Genomic DNA, 24,875 nt, shown 5'->3' with positions numbered 1-24,875 from the left:
GTGCCTGTGTTCAGAAATGGTCCCCTGGCCGAAGAGTGGCGCACTGGGACAAGGGACACAGTGGCTCTGCCTATAAACCCGCGCAGGCATATTGCCCACGCTCTGGATGAAGCTTTGCTGAGATAACTGAAGCAGATTACTGATAGACCACATCAACGGGCTATTCCACATCTAGACGCTGCCATGCATGCATCCATAACCCCCTTCCTCTCCAGAAACATTTCCACCCAGAAAATAACCTCTGCCTGTCCTTCTGCAACTGCTGGCTGCTGCTGCGATTGGGTACTTTCCTCCTGGCTTGAGAAGAGCTCCTGGCTGCATGCCTCCAGGAATCTGCGGTTTCTTCCCCATCCCAGGAGCTTCACTCAGCCTCCTCCTCCTCCTGTCCCCAGCCTGCTCAGAAGTGTCCATCGTTACCCTGGGATTGGCAGTATGTTGTCCATCTCCTTTGTAATAGGCACTCGCAGCTCTTTAACTTTCACCCTGCATTGTAGTGCGTCCTGATGGCCCCTATCCAGCATGTCCCTTGATATCTGCTCAAAGATATCGCGCAGCTGTGCCTGAACAGACGCCTCACCCCAAACACTGATGAGGTCCTGCCACCTGTGCTCCATGCTGGGGAGGCATGGTTACCTGTAACCTGTAACTGATTAACTGATTGCACTCCACACCTGGCTGCAGCAAACAGGAAGGAGATTTTTAAATTTCCGGGCATTTCACCTGAGGCAAGAGCAGTAGAGTGCAAACTGATGTGCAGAGTGGCTGAACAGGAATTCTGGGATAGCTCCTTATTCCCTGGAGGACAGGTAAAGCGCTGGTGAGTGTCGCTGAGCAGCGCTGGTGTCACCAGCGCTGCACTGCAGCGCTGGAAAGCCTCCACCAGCGCTGCAACTTGTAAGTGTAGCCAAGCCCTGAGTGTGGGGGTGATGAGTTACTCTTGAAGTCCTTTCCACCTCTCCTTTTCTGTCGCTGGGCTATGGAAATTGATGTGGCTGGGGTAGCAGGGTCTGTCTAGTTGACCATGGTTACTAGGACCCTACCAAATTAATGGTTCATTTTGGTCAGTTTCACAGACATAGGATTTTAAAAATTGTAAATGTCATGATTTCAGATATTTAAATCTGAAATTTCAGTGTTGTAATTTTAAGGGTACTGCTACCCTTCTGTGCTGGTGCTTTCAGAGCCAGCAGCTGCCAGCTCTCAAGGCAAAGCTGCCATCAGCAGTAGTGCAGAGGAATAGTATGGTATAGTATTGCTACCCTTACTTCTGTACTACTGCTGGCGGGGCATTACCTTCAGAGCTAGGTGCCCAGCTCCCAGCAAGGCAGGGCAGAAGGGTGGCAATACAGTGAATCCCCTACAACTCCCTTTTGGGTCAGGACCCGTAATTTGAGAAATGGTGGTCTCCCCCTGTGAAATATGTATAGTACAGGGTAAAAGCACCCAAAAGACCAGCTTTCACTGTCCTAGATGCGTTTTTTGTGGTAGTGAATTTGGTAGGGTCTTAGTTATAACTAGGGATTCTAGAAATACATTTGTGCCTGAAAACCATGGATTTTGAATTTTTACAGAGCATTTTTACATTTTGTGGAAAAAAATAAAAATATTTACAGTAGAACCCTGTTTATCTGAGTCCCCAATATCCTGCTTAACTAAACCACCACCTGCCTGAGAGTGGCGCCTGTCAGCCTGGGGGGCGTGGGGACTGTAGAGTGGAAACTTGGCTACAGGGGGTGCTGGTGTAGATCAGTAAAACATGCGCTTCACCTGCTACCGGTTGCGGCGAGGAGAACGGCCCCTCGGTTTCCGCGCTAATGATGGGGGGGGTTTGGGGATTTTTGTTTTGGGGGAGAATTTTGGATTTTTTTATCCCCCCAAAGCGCAGTGGGAAGCCTGGTTCTAACGGGGCAGCGCGGCCAGGGACCGCCAGCGGCCGCGGGGTGTCATGGGAGAAGCGGCTTCATGTAAAAGGATGTTGGGAGGGTTTCTAGCCCCTCTGGGCTGCACGGAAGCGCTGCCTCGGAGTCCCCGTCCCCCGGGGGCGGCTCTGGGCGCCGGGCTGGACACACGAGACGCCGCCGGCCCTGGGCGGGGCCGAGCCGCCTTCGTTTAAGGGCGGGCCCCGGGCAGGACGGAACCGGTACGCGGGGAAACGGAGCCGGGTGGCCCAGGAAGCGGCAGCAGCAACTTCCGGGCGGAGCGGGGCTGGGGCAGGCCCGGGCGCCGCGCTCGGGTCCCCGCGCAGCTGGGCAGGGTGAGGCGCCGCCGAGCTAACCCCGCGCTGCCCCCGTGGGGGCCGGGCAGACAGATGCTGCCCCTCGGTGGGCGGGAAACCGCAAAACCCTGAAGGGTGCAAACGCGGGTGGAGCTGGGGCCCGGCCCGACCCTCAGCCAGGGCCTGGCGGGCCTCGCTACTCCTGCGTTACTCCGCGCTCATCCAGCGCTGCGCTCCCAAGACTTGTGATGACAGACCTGCAACCGCCTCCACTCCCACCCTCCTCTGCATCCTTCACCGCCATTGCACGCAGCCCCGCCGCCCCGTGCACCCCCCTTTTCTGCTGCATCCTGCCCTGCTTCCCCCTGCACCAACTCGGCTGCACACACACCCCGGCCGCCCCATGCCCACTCTCCTCTCCACCGCTCCCCACCGCATGCACTGTTCTGCAACCCTCAGGCACCTCCTTTCACACTCCTGCCCCATTTCCCTCCACACACAATTCCCTTCATTTTGGTCCTCCTCACCCCCCCTCCCCACGCAGGGCTGCTGGTACTGGGGGAATGGTAGCACACACCCCCTGGCTTGAAGTGGTTTCCATCATACACAGGGTTTATAGTTTTTTTTTTAATGTCTTTCAGCAGCCCCACTATACAATTTTTTCTAACACCACTGCCCACGCATGCTCTCACACTTTCACCAGTATTTATTCCCTCTCCTGTGCCCCCTCATGTACACACATACATAAACTCCTCCTTGCCCCCAATAGGCGCACAACTACTTCTCCCTTCCAACACTTCCCTCCACCACCCACCACTCCCTTGCACCTGTGCATGCACACACAGACTCACTCTCCTCCTCCATGCACACACAAATAAACAGTCTCCTACACATGCACAGATGTGCCCACTTAGCTTCTCTGGTGCTCTGGGTGCTGCATAGTAAAACTAGAGTAAGTTAAGTAAAACTTAACTGCAGTTAAGCATAGGCATCGCCTATTACCTAGTCATTTGTTGGTTTGTTTTATTTAGGATTGTGTATTCATTCCCTCCCTCCATCTGTCAGTCTTTAAGGTGCCACTGGATGCCTTGTTGTTTTCATTCCCTCCCCATATTTCTTTTTCCTCTCTGAGGAGGTACCCTAGTTACTATGGCAACATAGATGTCATTAGACTAGGCGGTGCTAAGTAACATCCGCAAGGGCAGCATAAATTCTGTTTATAGGATATTCTGACACAGCTAGCAGGTTTGCAAAATGTACTAACCTAAAGGAACACTTTCATGGCCACATGTTTGAAACAGGTGCCTAGCTTGCTGTCTGTCTAGAAAAGATGTGGAATGTCTGGACACGCATAGTAGAATACTCAGATATAAAATCCCCCTCCTCCGCCCCCTTGTGGGGGGATGTGTAGGTCATCTCCCTGTAGAGTTTATGGATTAGAAAGCAGCATTAGGGAAGAGTGTAAGAAAAGAAGTAAACAGTGAGGAAAGGGACATTTATAGGAAATCAGAATTACTTACTGAGGTCTGCCTGGGCAGGTTATGTTGGGAGGTAAGCAGTGCCTAATTTGTAACGAAAGAGGTACCAGGGCTCAAGCAATTTTTTTACATTCATAACTGCTGCAGCAAGACCAGAGGTGCTGGGGCTATGAACTGTCAAGCCCTGGAACAAATTAAACAGTGGGGTTAAGACAAATGATGACGTCTATAATGTGTAATGCACCAGCTCACTAGAAAAGTGTTTCCATAAAATCTGTTGATATTTTAATACTGTACTTGGCTGTAAATTGCCTAACCAACTTGTTTTTTATGTTTGAAACACAGTGGGGCGCGGGGAATTAGACCAGTCTAAGGTGCTGGAAGATGCTGTGAAAAAGCATGGAAGATAAAAGACGGAAAGCCAGAGTACAGGGTGGTTGGGCTGGACCTGTTCAGAGCAGAACAGCCTCATATGCAGGCAAGATATTGTGTATTTCTTTGTGTGTTCCTGGTTATGTTAATCTTTTTTTCTCCTGTCTTTTTTAATTTTTCCCTAATATTTTATAGAGATATACTAATCCTGAATGAATTTGATTTCTTGTGTGATCCTGGACACATCATTTGATTCAAGTAGCCCAGCTGGAATATTGGAGAAAACTATAATTTCCCTGAGGATTGATACTATAGTTTAGCTGAGTTGAGCTGCCTTGAGGAAATTAATTATATAAAGACTTACTACTCATCTGTGACCCAGACATTTAGTATTATAGGGGGAGCTGGTAAGAACACCTGTAGCTTGGCTGTCTAATGCTTTGCATTAGAAGCCCATGTTTTTTCTAGCACGGGGTCGGCAACCTTTCAGAAGTTGTGTCCTGAGTCTTCATTTATTCACTCTAATTTAAGGTTTTGCGTGCCAGGAATACATTTTAACGTTTTTAGAAGGTCTCTTTCTATAAGTCTATATTATATAACTAAACTGTTGTTGTATGTAAAGAAAATAAGGTTTTAAAAATGTTTAAGAAGCTTCATTTAAAATTAAATTAAAATGCAGAGCCTCCTGGGCCAACGGCCAGGACCTGGGCAGTGTGAATGCCACTGAAAATCAGCTTGCGTGCTGCCTTCGGCCCACATGGCGTTGGTTGCCTACCCCTGTTCTAGCATATAACTTTGCCACCTTGTAACATGAAGATTGAAACTGTCCATGCTTGCCCTCTGCCTCGTGCAGATTTATGTATTTACTTATCTATTTTTAAATTTCAGAAAAATAGATTATCTATTCTGAGAGAGAAGTTAGGGGAAACAGGTAGGGTAGTTTTGCCAGTGTTAATTTTTTCCCAGCCATTTATTTGAAGAGCTCTAGTATTTTCATGCTTGGAATAAGAACTTGAAATTTGGTAAGGTAATAGTCCTGAGGTGAGAGAGAGCTTTTTGCTACCCCTGTAGAAATGTACTGAAATTTGCAGACTTAGAAGCAAGGGAAAGTCTCCATTTGCACATGTAGAACTTGTTATAGACTTGCTTTTAAAATCTCTATACATTCTGTCTGCACTGAGGCAGCTACTCCCTACCTTCACTGAGCCTTGTGCATACTAAGCATAGAACTAGTGATCCTGCCTTGGTGGACAGTGCTGCAGCAGCAACAAAATACCATTTGGTCTAGGGGAAGGTGTGCAGGAGGAGACCTTCCACTGGCTAGTGTTAATAATTCCATGCTCTTCACACTCATTATTATCAAGAAAGTCCTTATATCTCTGTCTTGGCAAGCAGACAAATCTAATTCCCAAAATTCACGTTGGGATGACTGAGAGGTTGCACAAGGACACTTCAGAGCTGGGAGTAGAATTCAGGTTTCAAAAATGGTAGACCCAGGTCTACTCCACAGCCTCTTTGCCTTTTAGAATGATGTGCCAAATCTGTGTTTGGCTGTGCTCTCCATAAGTGTTGTCCAAACTCCTCTGCAGAGCCGGAAATAGAATCCAGGATGCCTGATTCCCATGCTTGCAAAAAACATAAGAACATAAGAAAGGCCGTACCGGGTCAGACCAAAGGTCCATCCAGCCCAGTATCTGTCTACCGACAGTGGCCAATGCCAGGTGCCCCAGAGGGAGTGAATCTAACAGGCAATGATCAAGTGATCTCTCTCCTGCCATCCATCTCCATCCTCTGACGAACAGAGGCTAGGGACACCATTCTTACCCATTCTGGCTAATAGCCATTTATGGACTTAGCCACCATGAATTTATCTAGTCCCCTTTTAAACATTGTTATAGTCCTAGCCTTCACAACCTCCTCAGGTAAGGAGTTCCACAAGTTGACTGTGTGCTGCGTGAAGAAGAACTTCCTTTTATTTGTTTTAAACCTGCTGCCTATTAAAACTAATTATGTAAGTCACCCAAATGTATTTTGTCTCCACTAGTGGCTGATTCATACAGAGGATCACAGCTTATAACCAGTTTCTTCTGTAGCACAAATTGTAGTGGTCTGTGCTTGGTATCCGGGTTCCAGTCTTGCTGATGATCAATAGCAGAGTGGGGGTGCTCAGTATGTTTCCACATGAAATGTGGGAGCATGTGTAATTCTGTGGGCCAGTTAATGATAGAAAGGTAAGGGAGGTGTCATTTGATTGGTAAAAATATACAGAATCAAAATGACACCTCCCTTACCTTGCTATCGCTAACTTGCCCACAAAATGAGATTTTACTACATTATGCTCCCAGACTGTGATGGAATTCTCTTTTTTTAGTTTTTTTTTTTTAACTTAGAAAATTACACACACAAAACTGTTGAAAGAGCATTGCAAACTGAAGTGCTCCGAAGGTAGGAAATGCTGGAATTAAAGTTGCCTCTATCACCTTAATTCAGCCCCCCCGGTGTGTAGATTCTTTGGGTATGTAATAAACACATTTCCTAAATATCTTTTGAGTAGAACCATAATATTCCCTAAAGCCATGCCACTCATATTTTCAGCACCATAGGGGGATGAGCTCCTTGATGGAAAGCCTCTACTACCTTTAACTTACCATAAACAATGACCACTATGATTTTAAATGACTCATTTTTGTCAATTGGGTTGAAACAATTTTTATTTACTTCAGTTTATAAATTAGTAAAAAATGCTCCAGTCCTAGATTTTAGGTGCTTTTAATGATTATTATAAACACGCCTGACTCTTCCCTTGCTTTTTTTAAAAACTTTGACGTAAGGGGGAAGTCCTTGAAAACTGAACAGTGGTTCCATTAGTTGTCCCTTACTGGAATATTGGGTTTTCCGCATAGTGAGATGTTCAATTCTCTGATTCCACTATTTTGCTTGAGCCTGTTCTTTTCTTTGCCTTAGCTCCAGGGGCTTCTGCGGCCAGGAACCTTTTGTCAGTGGGCACTGATCAGACCTGGATGAGAAGAGAGCAGCTTTCATCCAAAAGACAATTTGTGTTTAAAGAACCAGCAGAGGTAAAAACGTAGATGGGTGTCCTGTCATTTCATCTTTTTGTTGATCAGTGGAAAAACAACTTATTTTTAAAATTAGTTGGCTGTATGAGGAGTAGTTCAAGAATACAGATATCTCAGTCCAAGCTTTTTGGGCCTCTATAACACACACTTTACAAACATATTGCATGTGTGGCTTACAGAAAGCTAGGATCATCTTAACTGACCCCAAATATTTTGATTTTCATTCTCTACCAATGAGAACGCACTTTGTTCAGCAAAAGCAAATAAAATATTCTGGTCTAAAGCCAGAAAAGTGAGCTCTGCCTATTGCTCCTTCTGCTGGGAATGATTCGTTGGCAGCATAGTCAACTTCTGACTTCTGGTGGGCAGAGGAGAGTTAAGATCCAAAGTTTCAACCCTTACCCCTTGGTCTGCCAGGGGATTACAGGGTAATGTGCTCACCCCAGTGGGAAGTGAGTTTCTTGAATGGAATTGGAGATTGGTTGCTTAGCCTTGTAAGACTGGAAAGGCAGTGCCTCACTTTTTTCTTGTAGCTGTGCCAACATGCTCTCTGAATGGGACTACATCCTGCTTTCCTCACATGGAAGGAGGTTTACTATGATGAGGCAAACTGAAAATGGTATAGTTGAATGGGCCCTCCAAGAGTGACATTTACGTGAGGGAGAGAAGTTGGTCTCACTGAGACAACTGGAATGATTATCAGGACAACATGGTTGCTGATGACTTCCATTCTAGACTTAAGCCCTACTATGTAGGTGCCGACTATGTGGGTGCTCTGGGGCTTAAGCACCCACCGAAAAAGACTAGGGGGTGCTCAGTACCCACAAGCCACCAATAGGTGCAGGAGACATGTACATGGCTCACAGTGAAACCAGAAGATGGAAAGCATCCACCAGCAAAAACAAAAGTTAGTGCCTGTTTCCCCCCCTACCCTTCCTTTCTGTTGCAGTGGTAACGATTAAACCACTTCTGGCTTTCACAGGAGACAACCATCCCAAGCTATGCAGGGGATTTTAGACTAGTAACTCTTGCTGACTAGTCTCTCTTAATATTTTTTGCTGCTTGTCTGAAACTGGAGAATTGCTCAGCCCCTCCCTCCAGGGAGTCGCTTCTGATTTTTAATCTGTGAAGGCAGGGAAAGGGATTCTCCAGTCTCAGCTGGTGTCCAGCATCTATATGAGCAAACCAATTCTCCTCTAGCTAGCCATACTTGCTGTAATTAGCAGGTGACTCCAAAGAAGTACTAGCTGCTGGTGGGTGTTTAAGTGTGATACTGTCACAGTTCCAAAACTGCCAGAGAATATATCTGTGTGTTGATTAGCATTTCAGTACTGAGGGGCAGGCAGGGGTTGAAATCCCAAATCCATTCTACTGGAGGTGGAGCTGGGACTAGAATCAAAGCCCCCTGTGAAGATTTTGGTATCTACACAATCACCACAGGTCTAGGAGTTCAGCCCTGTATAGCTGAGGCATGTCGGCCCATTGGTGTACTTACTTATCTGGTTTTCTTGTTGCCTGTCAGGTGGAACGCAAAGCTCCAGAGCCAAGAGTAATAGAGTGAGTATAATACTGGATTCACTACCCTCATTGTGTTACTTTCTCCTCCCCCAGCTCATGGTGGGATGGACTAGATGGGTCTTCTGCATTTCTAATTGCTATACCCCTGGAAAGAATTTTCAGTACAAAATATAATGTCCAGACTCAACTCTTTGATCCAAAACAGATTTTATATTCAGTAAAGTCCAAATCTTTTTTCATTTGTTTTAATTGTTTTGTTGGGTTCCTACAAACCAGTAGGAAAGAACAGTGGGGCTTTGTAATAAATTGGTCAATTATACATAATGGTTTTGGATCTGTGCAAAGGTGGTAGGATCAACACACATAGCTTTCTCCCATCCTCTTTATTCTTTTGCCATGACAATGTTGTTTCTATGCTTTGGGTTTGTAACATGTGGGGATAAGGCGTTAGGTTGGGTGTATTTGGAGGTTTGTAATCCAAAACTAGTGTGTGTTCGGGGGTGGGGGTGGGGTCTCCACGCTGAAGAATTTTTCTGCTTTTCTATTCAGAACAGGAACAGAATCAAGTAAACTGTCAGGTATATTTTTAACACTTTGGTCAGTGTGTTAATAGTGATGATGAAGGTCCCTAGATTTAAAACCTGTTTTTCCTTCCCAACAAAGTTAGCTTGCTGTGTATGTATTATCAATTCTCCCTTGTTAACATATTTATCTGGAATGATCCTTAATATAAACTGTTTTGGAAGTTACAGCTTGAAATCCCAAACTTCTTGATGTAAGGGCAGATCCAGATGCAGTCAAAATTCCAGGCTACATCTGTCCCATGTTTAGTGCAAATAGCAGGGATGGCAGATCAAACACTTTTTACCATGAGGGCTGAAGAATTGTAGCTGTTCTTAGGTGTGACCATCAGACTGATAGTGGGGCTGTGTATTCAAGTGCTTCAGGCCATTGATGATCTTCCAGTGTGACATGGAGAGCTCATTCCCAGTATATGCTTATTCCTTGTCTGTCTGCATGTGTCATCCAATCATTAAATTACAGACTTTGGAATGGAAATTTGTTTGGGGTCAGAGGAGTTTCCTTAATGGGCAGTTCCTCAGAGTTGGGTTGTAGAGCTAACTCTTAATATACTGTGCCAGTCATTTATTATTTCTTTCAAAAAATGTAAATATTTCCCTTTTGGGAATTTTACATCTGCAGTTCAAGTACTAGACTAGATAGCTATTGGTTACAGAAAACTAATCCAGGTGAAACACCCACGTGCCCAACACTGGTGTGGTTGCGAAAATAATTTCACTTAATGTACTCTTGTTATGGGACGTGCAGAGAGTTTCTGTCCTGATTCACTGAGAAATCATTGCTCTAGGATGTTACTAAATAGCATTTCACTAGAGGCACCTAGAAAAGCTATGACAGTAGCTGACCTTTCTGTCTGTTAATTAAAGCTTCACAGTTCCTATTTCAGAGTGGGTGATAGAATAGTAACAGAAAGGAAAGTACAGCTGTATCAAGAGAACTTAATAAATACATAATTTTTAGAAATACATTGAAGGCCCACTGGCCCTTTTCAGTTGTTCTACTTCTGTTTAAGGGGGGATCAGGGTGGAGGAGACCCCAGCTGCCATTATGGAAATCTGGCAAGCAGGATAGAGTTCATATAATGCCCTTTTCTTCACTAAGTCACTGTACATTATTGCACAAGTCTTTTGGGATTACTGCTTCAGCAATCCTCATAAACACCTCATGATATGCAATACACAGTTCATTAAATATCACTTTTCTCACTATTATATACATTAGCCTCTGTGGGCATGCAAATGTGCACAGTGCTGTACAGTAAATAATTGTGCAGCACAGATCAAGAGTTCTTGCCTCAAAGAATGTACATTCTAAAGCAAGAGTGTGATGTAGGGCTGCCCAGAGGATTCAGGGGGCCTGGGACAAAGCAATTTTGGGGGCCCCTTCCATAAAAAAAGTTGCAATACTATGCAATACTATATTCTCGTGGGGGCCCCTGCGGGGCTTGGGGCAAATTGCCCCACTTCTCTTCCCCCCCCCCCTCCAGCGGCCCTGATGTGATGTAGTTGATAGAGCAGAAGACTGAATCAGGAGAGGTGAATTATATTGCTTGTTCTACCACTGACTTGCTCTATAGCCTTGGGCAAGTCGCTTTAACTCTCTGTACTTCATTTTCTCCTTCGTAAAATGAGGAGGATGATACGTACCTCACAGGCAGCATAATTAATAATCTATGCTTTTAGATTCTTGGACAGAAGTGATATACAAGTGCAAAGTCTTGTTTATTAATAAAGTCATTACAAAACATCATACATGGATTGGGTGTGGATGTGAAATCAAATGTATGCGGAGGAAATGCTTCAGAGTACCATACATTTACTACAGTTCTCTGAGGGTGGGGAGGAGGTGGGTAATGGTGGTTAGTAGACTGTTCAGGCATATGGGACAGCATGAAGTTTGGAGCTAGTGAAGGAAACAATGGAAGTAGTTGAGAGACAAGCTCAGGCTGACCATTTATAGACCAATATCTGCACTTCACAGCAATGCAGCAGGTAGCTGATAGAACAACTATTTTACCTCATGCAGCAGTTAAAATGTCATTTTCAAATCTGTCACCTGGTTTATATGTGGCACGTAGCACTTCCCACAGCATATTTATTTTGCTGGGCTAGGTAAAAGTGTCTTCTAAGTGAAGTTCCTGAGTGTGGTCTCCTCAGTATGAGTCAGACTGTGTGTGTTTATATTATGTATTTGGAAGGGGAATAGGGCCATGAGGTCCTTTTTCCTTTAGCTCCCCTTCATCATCCCTCTCTACTTTTCTCTGGAGCCTGTAAACCCTGTAGTGAGTATGTGGCCAGAGTGGAGGCTCCCACAAGCAATGCGAGGTGATCTGTGAGGGTAGAGCATGTTGTTTCCACAGCACTCCCAGCTTCTGCTGGCCCTGTCTCTGGCTTCCTTCTCCCTAGCCTCATTGCTTCTTCATGGTAGTATGTTGCACTGCCCTTAGACCACTTTCCTTAACCCAGGTTTGCATGTGACTGGACCATGCAAGTCATCCATATGTATTATCTGTTTCTTGTATTTCATCCACCTGATGGCTGTTTCCTCTCCATGTCCTCAGTGAACAGGGCCTGTATGAGATCAGCACGTTGCCAACAGGAGTGTCTCGGTAAGTGGATGTATTTATTTATTAGCACCTTGGTTGCTATTGAGTAATGTAATGGCATTCAGTCTTTCGAAGGTCTAATCTCCACTGGGATTTTGGTGATGCAGAGGATGGCTCTGGCAGGGATGTTGTTTCTCCCATGCCACCTTATGTGTAAGATGGCGCTGGAGGGGGGATTCTGGCCCCTGGCATAACTGGTACATCAGGCTGCAGTGATGTGGTTAATTCTGAGCAGCATGGAAAAAGTTAGGAATCTATTGTTGGTGTGAGTGAAAATGAATTTATGCTGGTTATTATTGTGTTCAACTTCCAATGGTGTAGTGGAATAGATAAAGTGGCCTTGATTGATTAGTCCATACCCTAGTGTAGGTCACTATAAACTCTTGGCTAGCACTGGGCTAGTAACTCCATGTGTTCCTGGGAGTACAGCAGTGTAACAGAGGGGCATACTAATGGCTAGAGCCCTGCAAATATCCGCTTTATATCCACTGATCATTTTTGTGGATCGCGTATCAGATGTAGGTACAAATTTTGTATCCATGTAGGGCTCTACTAATGGCCTAAGGAGCCTTGGTACAACAGGATCCAGCTTTTTAACAGATTGCTAGTAGTTGACTAGCTATAGCAAGGCGTTCAGGCTTCTCACCCTTCAAAATGACTACCCCTTTTTATTGCTGATGGAATATAGGTATATTTCAGCAACAGTTCCACTTGAAACTGGTATATCTGGTAGCAGTAGGTGCTTATTTGCAGAGAATACTTTTTAGTACTTCTAATCCAAAACAGAAGGAGATGCAATGCGTGCAGAAGACACTAGTCCACATTTCCAGTGATCTGTGATCACAACTCTGTGCTAAGGAAATGAAACTCATTCCATACACAGCCTTCCTGCCAATAAAAACTTCTAGGTAGTCCAGAACAGGAATAAGGCACTCCATGGCTCGTTGTATCACATTGGCCAAGCTTACTGCCAGTCCAGAAATCCCTGCAAAAGCCATGAGAACAGTCCTGATGCTACATTCTAGATCCTCTACATGGAAGAATTCTACAAATCCCTCAGAGCCTCCTTGGTTAGCTAACCATTCTTGTTTGTCTGTGACTAGCAGGAATCATGATCATCACAGATGTGTTTGTGTGTGGATGCAATTCTTTTGGCTTATGCTTTTCAGGTGTTTTGCAACAAAAGTACCGAAAGAAACAAAGGTCACAATTCTACCTGTTTGTTATTCCATCACTGAAAATGTGGGTCATAACTGCAAACACTGACTTTAGATCCTCCTAATTCTTGATGTCTAGCTTCTGAAGCATCCCTGGGAGGCTCCCCGCTCCCGGTTCCTGCCTGCCCACTTCTTGTTAGGATTCTAGTCTTTTCTGATTAGACAGAGATTTAGGTGCATTAGGATGGTAATACTCTATGCCTCTAAACTGATCTCTGAATATTATTTATAATCTGACCTGCCAGCAGTGGAGCAAAGACAGCTGTTCTGTCATCTTTACTTATATTAGGATTATCTGTCTAGTTCTACTTTTCATTAATTTATATCCTTTTCCTGGTCAAAGCTGTGATATCCTGTGACCTAATAGGAAAGCCAGACAGGTAACTTCTATTTTCCGCTGACAAATGAATGCATGGTGGCTATATTGTATGGCTAAAGAAGTGATGGAAAAATTTTAGGTATGAAATTTGACTTGCTTTAAAATAATGAAAATATGAACAGAGAACAGTCTTGTGGAATTTAAGGCACTGGTTTAGTAAAAGACTTACGCACATGCTTAACTTTAAGCCACATGAGTTTAAGCATTTTGCCTGATCAAGGCCTAAAATGTTACTGCTTCGATACATTTTAAAACAAAAGCTGATAATCTCATGTATTTAACTAGCTAAATGCTTTTAGTTTCCCCTGCTTTATTTGCTTCAGAGTTAGCAGTAATACTTCCCAGATTTTTCTGCCTATCAATAATACAAAAATGTGTGGGGCATGACGAGGCACTGTATAGACTTGAAGGTTTTCATTTTGGCTCCATCTAAAAACTTGAAAAACATTTATTTTCTAAACACAAAAGGACAAAATCATTGACCAGCAGGAAGGGGGAAGTGACACACTGCTAGGAAGGTTTTACAAATTCTGAAGAAAAAAAGTATCTTCTGTATTAATTTGGGGATTCTGTTTGTATGTACAGTAGGATACAAATGCCAGTTATTGTAGGAATTGAAAGTCATGCTGTAGATAATCCAGAAGCAATTTTCCTTAGATGTGCAGTAACGTCTCAGGTTCAATCTAAGACCTCAGAATTGCAATAGCTTGGTCATTCTTAATATACCAGAACCTCTCCCAGTTCCTTTATTACGTCCTTTTAGTTGAGTTTCCTTTTGGGGTTGAATACTTCATAAAATCTCATGTTGTGCTGCACTGTGGCTAGAATTTTTTAATTGTGGCTAGTGATTTTGGCTACCCCTGTTTCTGGGTGCCCAACCAGAGAGATCTTAGGGTATGTCTACACTACAAGACTATTTCGAATCAACTTAATTCGAATTTGTGGAATCAACCTTATGAAGTCGAAGTTGTGTATCCACACTAAATACACTAGTTCGACTGTGTGAGTCCACAGTAACGGGGCCAGTGTCGACTTTGGAAGCGGTGCACTGTGGGAAGCTATCCCACAGTTCCCGCACTCCCCGCTGCCCATTGGAATTCTGGGATTTCCCCCCAATGCATGCTGGGGGGGGAAATGTGTCAAGGGTGGTTTTGGGTAACTGTCATCATTGAACCGTCAATCACGCCCTCCCTCCCTCCCTCCCTGAAAGAGCCTGCGGGCAATCTGTTCGTGCACTTTTCTGCTCAGTGACAGCGCGGGCGCCACAGCACTTTGAGCATGGATCCCGCTGCAGTTATGGCCGTTGTCAACTCCTCGCACCTTATCGTCCACCTCTTCCACAGTCAGCTGCTGAGAAATAGGGCTACTTTTCAATGGTGCTGCGAGCACTGGTGGACCATGGGGGACATTTTACCAACATCAACGTCGGGTGGCCAGGCAAAGTTCATGACGTGCGTGTTTTCAGGAACTCTGGTCTGTTTAGACGCCTGCAGGAAGGTAGTTTCTTCCCGGACCACAAAATAAGTCTTGGGGATGTGCAGATGCCTATAGTGATCGTCGGGGACCCAGCCTACCCGCTAATGCCCTGGCTCGTGAAGCTCTGTTCAGGCGCCTTGCACAGCGACAAGGAACTCTTCAAGTACCAGCGAGCAGTGAGCAGCGTGACCTGTGACTGTTCAGTTTCTTTACAGAGAAGCTGAACCTGCCCCTGTTTCTTTACCAAGTTACTGTTGACTAGCATCTGCAGTTACATACCGCGCCCACCCTGCTTCCCCAACTTCCAACACACGTTTAAAAATAAAATACATGTTCCACTGTAACTTTACAAAGGTTTCTTTATTGATGACTTTGCGTTACAGGGTTGAAACTGGGACACGGACTGTGCTGGGTAGGGTGTGCAGTGATGTAAAGACCGCCTGTAAACTTGAGGAATGACAGACTCCTGCTCCCAGAGCGGTCTGCAGTGCCGGACTGGATGTTTCAATGGAGCCTGCCATCCCTCCTTTTTGGGACTCTGTGTGCGGGGGCTATGTGGCCTTTTGGTGGGGGAGGACGGATACAAATTCCTCTGCTGCGTGGCTCTGTGGTCCAGGACAGGGACCGTTGCATGAGATCTGTAACCCCCCTCCCCCGCTACAAAGTCACGTACCCCCCCCCCCCCACAGAACCTGCAAACCACCTCCCATACCAACCAGGGTGCGTACTGACTGCAGTGTGTGTGTGACCTGCTGCTGATCCTGCCCCCATGTCTGTACCCTGGTAAAGGTGATTGTCCTGTCCAATTACCAACCCCCTTCCCCTCCTTCAAACACAGTCTCCTCTAAAAGAACATGACGGAAACAGTAATTAACAGAAAAGTATTTTTTATTATCAATTAGACAGTTAGGGGATGAAACTGGGATGGGGGCTTGGGTGAGGCGGGAAGGAAAGGACTTCTCAAAATTTAGGGTATGAGAGCTTTTGGGTACTTGAGCACTCTGCTGGGGTGCAGTGACAGTTTTCACGGCCTCTGGCGCCCCTCCTTCTGGTTATTTTGGGTGAGGGGGGTATGGGACTTTGTGGCGGGGGAGGGCGGTTGAAGATACACTGCAGGGGGGCTCTGTCCTCCTGCCTGAGGTCCTGCAGAACATGCACAAGGCGCCGGAGCATGTCCGTTTGCTCCTTCATTAGTCCAAGCAGCATTTGAGTCGCCTGCTTGTCTTCCTCACGCCACCTCTCCTCCCGTTCGCTGTGTGAGCGCTGGTACAGAGAGAGGGTCTTCCTCCACTGGCTCTGCTGGTCCGCCTCGTCTCGGGAGCACCCCATAAGTTCAGCGAACATCTCGTCCCGTGTCTTTTTCTTTCACCGCCTAATCTTTGCCAGCCTCTGTGAGGGGGATGCTGTGGCAGGTCTGGAGACAGTCGAAGCTGTGTGATGGGAAAAAGGGAGTGAATTCCTTGCAAAGATACATTTTTGCAAACAATGAACACAGTCTAGTCTGTCTCTGTGAATTCTGGGTTGAGATCCCAGTGCCTGATGGGGCAAAAACCATTTTCGCGGGTGGTTCTGGGTAAATGTCGTCAGTCATCCCTTCCTCCGGGAAAGCTACAGCAGACAATCATTTCAAGCCCGTTTTCCCTGGATTGCCCTGGCAGACGCCACAGCGTGGAAACCATGGAGCTTGTTTTGCCTTTTGTGCCTGTCACCGTATGTGAACTAGATGCCGCTGACAGAGGCGGTCCAGCAGCGCTACACAGCAGCATGCTTTTGCTTTTGCATGACAGCAGAGATGGTTACCAGCCATACTGTACCATCTACCAATCCATAAATTGGTAATAAGATGGTCATGGTTACCAGTCCTTTTGCACTGCACCATTTGCTGCTGTCATAAGTGCCCCTGGCTGCTCTTAGCCAGGGGCACAAAAGCCAAAATTGGGAATGACTCCCAAATGAGTCAATCCCTCCTTTTTGGTATCTAAAAATAGAATCAGTCCTGCCTAGAATATGGGCAAGTGTACTAGAGAACTACTGTATCAGAGAACCAGAGAGCACAGCTGATCTGTGTCAGATCCTGCATAGATTATGAGCTGTATGCTATTCACAGCGGGTGCTCCTACAACACCCCTACCTGTTCATTCCATTCTTCCCCCAGCCTTCCTGGGCTACCATAGCATTGTCCCCCCACTTGTGTGATGAAGTAATAAAGAATGCAGGAATAAGACACAGTGACTTGTTAGTGAGAAATGAGTGGAAGGCAGCCTCCAGTTGCTATGATAGTCCAGATAGGACATTAAGGAGTGTGGAGGAGAGGAGCCCAGCATCCTGCTGCTAGTCCAGGGGCAATTGAATCTTTTCTTTACACATGAAGGGTGGGGGCTGATGAAGCTCAGCCCCCTGTTGCTATGATGAAGACGGTTACCAGCCATACTGCACCATCTACCATGAAAAATTAGGTTCACCTGACATTGGGGGACCTGACAGATGCTAGTCGGCATGGTTACCAGTCCTTTTGCACCGCCCCATGTGCCAATAGGCTGATGATGACGATGGATATCAGTCATATTGTACCGTCAGCCACCCATGGCGGGGAGGGGAGCAAGGATGTTGGTGTTGAGTGCTGCACCATCGCGTCTATCTGCAGCATTCAGTAAAGATAGGGTGACATGTAAAAGAGTCAACAGAGGATTGTTTTCCCTTTCACTTCTGGGGGTGGGGGGGGGTGCGTAAATTGCCGAGCTATGCCCTGACCCACCGCGGACACTGTGTTTGACCCTAGAAGCATTTGGAGCTCAGCCAAGAATGCAAATGCTTTTCCGAGACAGCAGGAACTGTGGGATACCTTGCGTCCTCAGTCCCCCTCCCTCCATGAGCGTCCATTTGATTCTTTGGCTTTCCGTTACGCTCGTCACGCAGCAGCGTGCTGAGTCTCTGCTATGCCGTCTGTCCGGAGATTTTTTAAAAATACTTTGGACCAGGCGTAACATTACAGTAATTCCCCTAATTAGATGCAGGAGTCTCCGAGCGAGATCACGCTGAGGACGGTCACTGAAGGAGATAGAGAGCGCATGCTGCGTGAAAGCCAGCACAAACCAGGGCCCTATGCAGCCGTGCTCGGGGAGGCAATGCTCCCTGAGTACCTCATGAAAGCCTCGCACGGAAAAGTGTGCTACCACGGAGCACCCAATAAGGCAGCTCTCCCCAGGAACCTCCTGCGGAGGCTTTTCGATTACCTCCAGGAGAGTTTCGTGGAGATCTCCCAGGAGGATTTCTGCTCTATCCCCATATATAGAGAGACCTCCTTTTCACATACTTCAGATTCCTGTTATATTAAGAATAAAAGTTTACATGGTTAAAGCACTTACCGACTGCTCCTTCCCCTGATTCAGGATCCGGGTTAATGGCCGGGGAGGGTTGGTAGGGGATCTCCGTGACGGTGATGAAGAGATCCTGGCTGTCGGGGAAACCAGCGTTGTAAGCGCTGTCGCCTGCCTCGTCCTCCACAAACCCTTCCTCATCTTCCCCATCCGCAAACATCGCCGAGGAACTGGCCGTCGACACTGTCCCGTCGTCAGAGTCCATGGTCACTGATGGGGCAGTGGTGGCAGGCTCCGTAGCGTCCGTTTGCCGCTTTGATTTTTTGGTAGCCTTGTCTGGGGTCCTTGATTTTCACACAGCGCTGCTTTGCATCCCGGCTGTATCCTCTGTCTCTCACGGCTTTGGAGACCTTCTCGTAGGTCTTTGCATTCCCTTTTTTGGAGCACAGCTCTGAAAGCACAGACTCCTCGCCCCACACACCGATCAGATCCAAGAGTTCCCGGTCAGTCTATGCTGGGTCCCTCTTTCTATTCAGAGATTACATGAACTCCTCTGCTGGAGAGCTCTGCATCGCTGCCGGTGCTGCTGAGCTCGCCCCGATGTCCAACCACGAAATGAGATTCTAACTGTCCAGACAGGAAAAGGAATTCAAATTTTCCCGGGACTTTTCCTGTGTGGCTGGTCAGAGCATCCAAGCTCGGACTGCTGTCCAGAGCGTCAACAGAGTGGTGCAGTGTGGGATAGCTCCCGGAGCTACTAAGTTCGATTTGCATCCACACCTAGCCTAATTCGACATAGCCATGTCGAATTTAGCGCGACTCCCGTCGTCGGGGTGGAGTACCGAATTCGAACTAAAGAGCCCTCTAGGTCGAATTAAATGGCTTCCTGGTGTGGACGGGTGCGCGGTTAATTCGAATTAACGCTGCTAAATTCGAATTAAAGTCCTAGTGTAGACCAGGCCTTAGAGAGGGTAGATTTTCTAAAGGTCGTGAGCACCTACCTTCTAAACCCTGGCCTTTTTAACTCATCTCCTGTTGGTCACGTGAAAATGGAGGCACCCAACATCATTAGATGCTTTTGGAAAATCTTGGCCTGTTTCTACAGGAGGTGTAATTGCATTTAAATGCAGTTCCAAATTATCTGCTGACATCTGCACTATTAACCCTTGAAATTGGAGTATTTAATAAAAACTCAGGTATATGCACGGTGTACGTTTTCTACTTACTCTCTTCAATCTGTAACTTTTCTGCAATAGGGTTCATTTGATTCCTGGCTTCATTGACTCAAAACAAGCAGACTGGATGTTTGAACAACTGCTCCAAGAGATCCCCTGGAGGCAGAGAACTCACCTCAGGCAGGGTAAATGTGCAGTATTTCTCTATGTAATTGCCTTGACTCCTATGTCAAAATCCTTACTCTTGTTTTCATTTCCTATCACCTTGACTGTTAGAACTCCCTTGTCTCTTCCCTCCCAAGTCTCAGTTTTCCAGGCTCACTGGTAGAGGGTGCTGCTTCTGCTCAGTTTTTACATATCTAAAGAGGCATGTCCGCATCATCCTATCCTCAAACAACTCTGTGATGTCCCATTAATTCCAGATCAAAGTGAAAATTCCCCTCCTAGAACTGCTCTGCTCTGTCCCTTCAAACATTCTCACCATTGATGTTGCTAGTCTTCTCCTCTGCATTCCCAGCTTTTTTCTCTTTCTCTTCACACATCATCTCTCATTTAAAATCTCAGCTGTAAATAATTCTCTTCTCCCTTGTCTTTACCTACTACATTTTCTTTTTCTGCTTCTATTCTATTTTATTTAATTCTGTAAAGCATGTTGGTTGCAATTTGTTAGACTGAAGAACACAGCCTTACTTTAGACTGAGACACACTTATGTGTTCAGTAAGCGTGTGAAATGCCTGCTATTCCAGTTGTGTTCACTGGGAGGCACCTGTGCAATTTCTTAGCTGCTGTTACTCAGCTCTGGGCATAAGGTTATATTATTATTAACTGGTATAGAACAGGCCCAGAGAACCCTTGTCCTAGTCCTGCCAAGCAAGCCATTGGTCCTAAACAAACCCGTTCAAAGCCTGCATTTCTTCTTTGAGTGCTTGCTCATGTCCATTCCATATTAGGTATGTGTGCTCACCATATGCACCAATGCCAGAAGTTTTTCCCTCAACAGTATTCGTAGGGGACCGGCTCTGGCACCCCTGGAATGGCGCGATATAAGGGGCACCACCAGCTCCCCCAACCCTCAGTTCCTTCTTGTTGCCAGTGACAGTGCTGGAACTTCTGCTGCTTCGGCTGCCATTGTTTCGTTCTCAGTTCTTGCGAAATTTGAAAACCTGTAATATAGTTATTAGTTCTTAGTTACCCTTAGTAGTAGTTCTCAACTCTTCCTTAGTCCTGAATGGGATTCATCCAGGGGATGGGGCATGCCCCGGTCCCAGGCTTTAAGCCCTGCGATCGCTGCAAACAGCCTATGCCCATCAGTGATCTACATACCAGCTGCCTAAGGTGCTTAGGCGAAGGGCACATAAGTGACAAGTGCTGTATCTGCAAGTCCTTGAAACCTAGGACGAAGAAGGAGCGTGATGTCAGTCTGAAAGCACTCCTGATGGAGTCGGCACTCACTCCAGCACCAGAGCAGCAGTCCAACTCCGCACCGAGCACCGCGGCATCTGTACGCAGTGCTCCACCAGGACCATCCACGAGTCGGCACCGATTCCCCCTCCACGGCTTCTGTGAAGAAGCCAAAAAAGATTGTGAGAAGAAGATCTCCTATCTTCCAAAAGGGAAAGGAGAGGACTGGGGGCGAGCCACGACCTGTGTTGGGCAGCTCAACACCCTCATTGGGAACTTGGGCCTCAGGTTGAGCGGTACAGCCCATCCCGTACTTCACTTGCGACTCCAGATAGCGGTGCAGGCCCAGGCCAGCTTCAGGTGCTGTTGACACCTGACGTCCTTCAAACAGCTCAGGAGATCCTGACCCTCACGGTGCTGCCCACACCAGCTCCAGCAGTACCCCGGTCTTGGGGAAAACCCGCATTGGGACCTATATGTGTGTCCCCGCCTCAGTGGCCCCGTTCCTCATCGAGAGGGACGTCCCGCTATCGCTCGCCTGCCTCAAGCTGTCATGCCTCAGGACTAGAGAGGAAGGCTCAGCGGAGCCCTCTTTGGTCCGCGCACCAGGGGCACCGATTTAGGGACTTAAGGCGCACCTCACCAGTGGAATGGCGCAGACCCTCTGAGGCATGCGCCACCCAGCAAGAACTCCAGGACCAGCCCCGACCTTCTCCCAGGGCCCGATACCAATCCCGGGACCGATCAGATACCAGAGACCGCCGATCGCTGGGCCGTCTCCGCCCGTCTCCAAGAAGGAGATTGCCCTACTCAGGACGATCCTCCTGGCAACCGGCCCGTAGTAGCTTCCAGTCGATGTCCCAGTACCGGTCAAGTAGCGTGAGGCATGGATCACCGGGTTTCCGATGCAGATCCGCCGAATGCCGTCAGTCCCCAAGAGCCTGACCAAGACAGTCTCATTTGGACAGGTTAGCTTCAGGCCACAGCGGCCAGCACCAGTCGGACAAGAGCCACCACTTAACTCGATCCTGGTCACCCGGTACCGACCGCTACACTGGTAACTCTGGCTCGGAGCAAGGTTCTCTGACTGCAGGACAAGTCCCGGTACCGATGGTACAGACTACATTATCAGCAGCGAAACTAGCCCCATGGCCCCAAGAGCAGTGGCCGGTGCCATGGTACCCGACACAGCCTTCCCAGGCTGCCCGATCAGTTTCGGGAGCCTCAGAAAGGCCAGCAGCCTTGGTATCCTATCCCTTTCTGGTGCTCGAGGCTTCATGCGGTAAGACCCTGCAGGTTCAGGAGGACCCAGGGGAACAAGCTGCTGGACCACCAATGGACGTGGATGTTCCTGTGGCACTGGCATTGTCCTCATCATTTCCGGACAAAGCTATCATGAGGCCCCCTCACCCAGCGCCTTCAGGATGATGCCAGGGCTCACCAGGAACTTTTGAAGAGGGTCACTTCTAACCTGGGGCTTCAGGCAGAGGAATTAGAGAGTCCGAGGGCTCTTCTGTGTGATGTCCTTGTCTCCCGCAAGGTGGCCCTACTCCTTCATTAAGGAGTCTCCAAAACCACTAATGCCCTGTGGCGGACCCCCACTTCTCTGACCCCATCTTTAAAAGGGCCAAACTTAACTACTTTGTGCCAGCCAAAGGGCATGAGTACTTATATTTCCCATTCTGCCCCCAGTTCCCTTGTGGTCGAGGCGGTTAACCACAAGGTGAGGCAGGGATAATCTGGGGCCACCCCCAAAAATAAAGACTTGAGGAGGATGGATCTTTTCGGACATAAAATGTATTTGTCTTCCAGCCTTCAGTTGAGAGTAGCCAACCACCAAGCCCTCCCTGGCCGATATGACTTCAGTATGTGGCAAGCCATGGCCAAGTTCAAAAGGTTGCTCCCCGACTCTTCCAAGAAGGAGTTCGGAGCAATCCTCGGGAGGGTACAACTGCAGCCAGGGTGGCCCTCCATGCGGCATCTGATGCTGCTGCCTGCAGCACGGATTCCACTATCTCCATGCGGTGAGTCTCTTGGCTGCTCCTCTCTGGGTTGTCCCTGAAAACCCAGCAGTCAATGCTGAATTGCCCTTCGACAGCAGGGCCCTATTTGCGGAGCAAACAGACAGCAAGTTGCATGGCCTCAAGGACTCCCGCACCACCCTAAAAACCCTGGGTCTCGACACCCCAGCCCCGGCGCATAAGTGGTTCAAACTGCAGCGGGGCCGGGAAGTCAGCCTCAACAGGACCAGCCCCATAAATGAGCCAAGGGTTGCAAGTGCCGCCTGAGCCACCTGCCACCAACCTCTGCCCAGTCGGGCTCAACCTGTAATAAGCAGGGAGCCAAACAGTTGTTTTGAGTGTGCGCCTGCGGGTGGCCTACCAGACTCTTCCCCGGATCCATCTTTCCCAGTGTTCTCCAACTGCCTTTCCCCTTTCCTTCCAGCTTGGACTGCTATAACTTCGGACCGCTGGGTCCTCAACGCAGTGGAACAGGGGTATACCCTCCAGTTCCTTTCTATCCTCCTTTCCCACCCACCTTCCCCAGCCCTCTTCAGGGACCCCTCTCACGCAAGTCTCCTCACACAGGAGGTGAAGGGGTTACTACAGCTGGGTGCGGTGGAAGAAGTTTCTCTCGAGTAGAGGCACAAGGGGTTCTATTCCTGGTACTTTTTAATCCCAAAGGCCGAGGGCGGTCTGCGGTCCATCCTGGACCTGCAAGTCCTCAACAAGTACCTCCAGAAGCTAAACTTCCACATGGTCTCTCTGACTTCTATTATCCTCTCCTGGATCCAGGAGACTGGTATGCCACCCTTGCTTGGACTCATACTTCCACATAGCGAGCTTTCAAGGACACATAGCGGGCTTCCTCCGGTTTATGGTGGGGCCCCAGCACTACCAGTTGGGCCTGGTGACAGCACCGAAGATGTTTACCAAGTGCATGTGGCTGGTAGCGGCTTACCTCAGGTGCTGGGATATCCAGATCTACCCGTACCTCAACAACTGGCTCATCAAGGGCAGCTTCAGGTCTCAAGTTGCAGTGCTTCAAGCCATGTGTTGCTCTCTGGGCCTGCTGGTGAATGACAAAAAGTCAACGTTTGTTCCAGTGCACAGGATAAAGTTCATCGGAGCAGTCCTCAACTCTACCTGCACCAAGGCGTTCCTCTGCTGGAAGGGTTCCACATGATGGTGAACCTCATTGTGGAAGTCTCCGCATTCCCTCTGACTACAGCCAGGGTCTGTGTGTGCCTGCTGGGCCACATGGCAGCATGCACTTACGTGGTCTGCCATGCTAGGCTCCGGATGTGGCCCCTGCAACAATGGCTGGTGACAGTCTAGTCCCAGTCCCGAGACCCCCTGGAGATTGTTACCATTCCCCAGGCGATACTTACCTTGCTGCAATGGTGGACCAACCGAACAGTCCTGGAAGGGGTTCCATTCGACAACCCTCCTTACTCCATCGAGTTGGTGTCAGACGCCTCGGCTGGGGGCACATCTCAGCAACCTTCAGACACGGGATGTGGTCCCCAGACACGGTTACACATAAACGTCAAAGAGCTCCGAGCAGTCCGGCTGGCGTGCACAGTCGTCTTGCCCCACCTGTCAGGCAAGGTGGTACGAGTCCTGACGGACAACACAGCCTTGATGTTCTACATTAACAGACATGGGGGAGCGTGCTCGTCAGCTCTCTGTCAGGAGGTGCTCCATCTGTGGGACTTCTGCATCAGCCATGAAATCCAACTGGAAGCTTATCTTCCCGGCATCAGGAATACACTCGCAGACCAGCTCAGCAGGGTCTTCTCCTCTCACCACGAGTGTTCACTCCATACAGAGGTAGCCTGCATGATCTTCCAAAGGTGGGGAACTCCCCAAGTGGACTGTTCGCTACCAAACAGAACAGGAAATGCCACCAGTTTTGTTCTCAACAGGGTCTGAGCAAAGCCTCCCTCTCCAATGCCTTCCTCCTGTCATGGTCAGGGAGCCTGATGTACACATTCCCTCCGATTCCATTCATCAGCAGGGCCCTGGCAAAGATCAAGCGAGACCAGGCACGGGTCATCAT

General features: G+C 47.8%; 1 protein-coding gene across 8 annotated transcripts in view; it reads left to right on the top strand.

Moving 5' to 3' along the window:
* The first annotated feature begins 1,991 nt into the window (after nt 1-1,991).
* ALKBH3 (alkB homolog 3, alpha-ketoglutarate dependent dioxygenase) overlaps nt 1,992-24,875 on the top strand; it is a 62,107-nt gene continuing 39,223 nt past the window's right edge. For 6 of the 8 annotated variants that reach the window (XR_005597924.1, XR_005597926.1, XR_005597925.1 and 3 more), the window contains exons 1-6: nt 2,124-2,254; nt 4,039-4,171; nt 7,030-7,142; nt 8,665-8,699; nt 11,803-11,850; nt 19,493-19,596. Coding sequence is in view for 4 of the 8 variants with exons in the window: in XM_039536563.1 (XP_039392497.1) it covers nt 4,093-4,171; nt 7,030-7,142; nt 8,665-8,699; nt 11,803-11,850; nt 19,493-19,596 (379 nt within the window). In the remaining 4 variants the exon portion in view is untranslated. Of the gene's footprint in view, nt 2,255-2,847; nt 3,168-4,038; nt 4,172-7,029; nt 7,143-8,664; nt 8,700-11,802; nt 11,851-19,492; nt 19,597-24,875 lie in introns of those variants that run through there. The other 2 variants (XM_039536564.1, XM_039536565.1) reach the window with 2 other exon arrangements.

This window comes from Mauremys reevesii, linkage group 4 (genome assembly GCF_016161935.1).
Source record: "Mauremys reevesii isolate NIE-2019 linkage group 4, ASM1616193v1, whole genome shotgun sequence".
Taxonomy (NCBI): Eukaryota; Metazoa; Chordata; order Testudines; family Geoemydidae; genus Mauremys; species Mauremys reevesii.
Note: the sequence above shows the minus strand (reverse complement) of the source record. Positions and strands in the feature narration are given on the sequence as shown.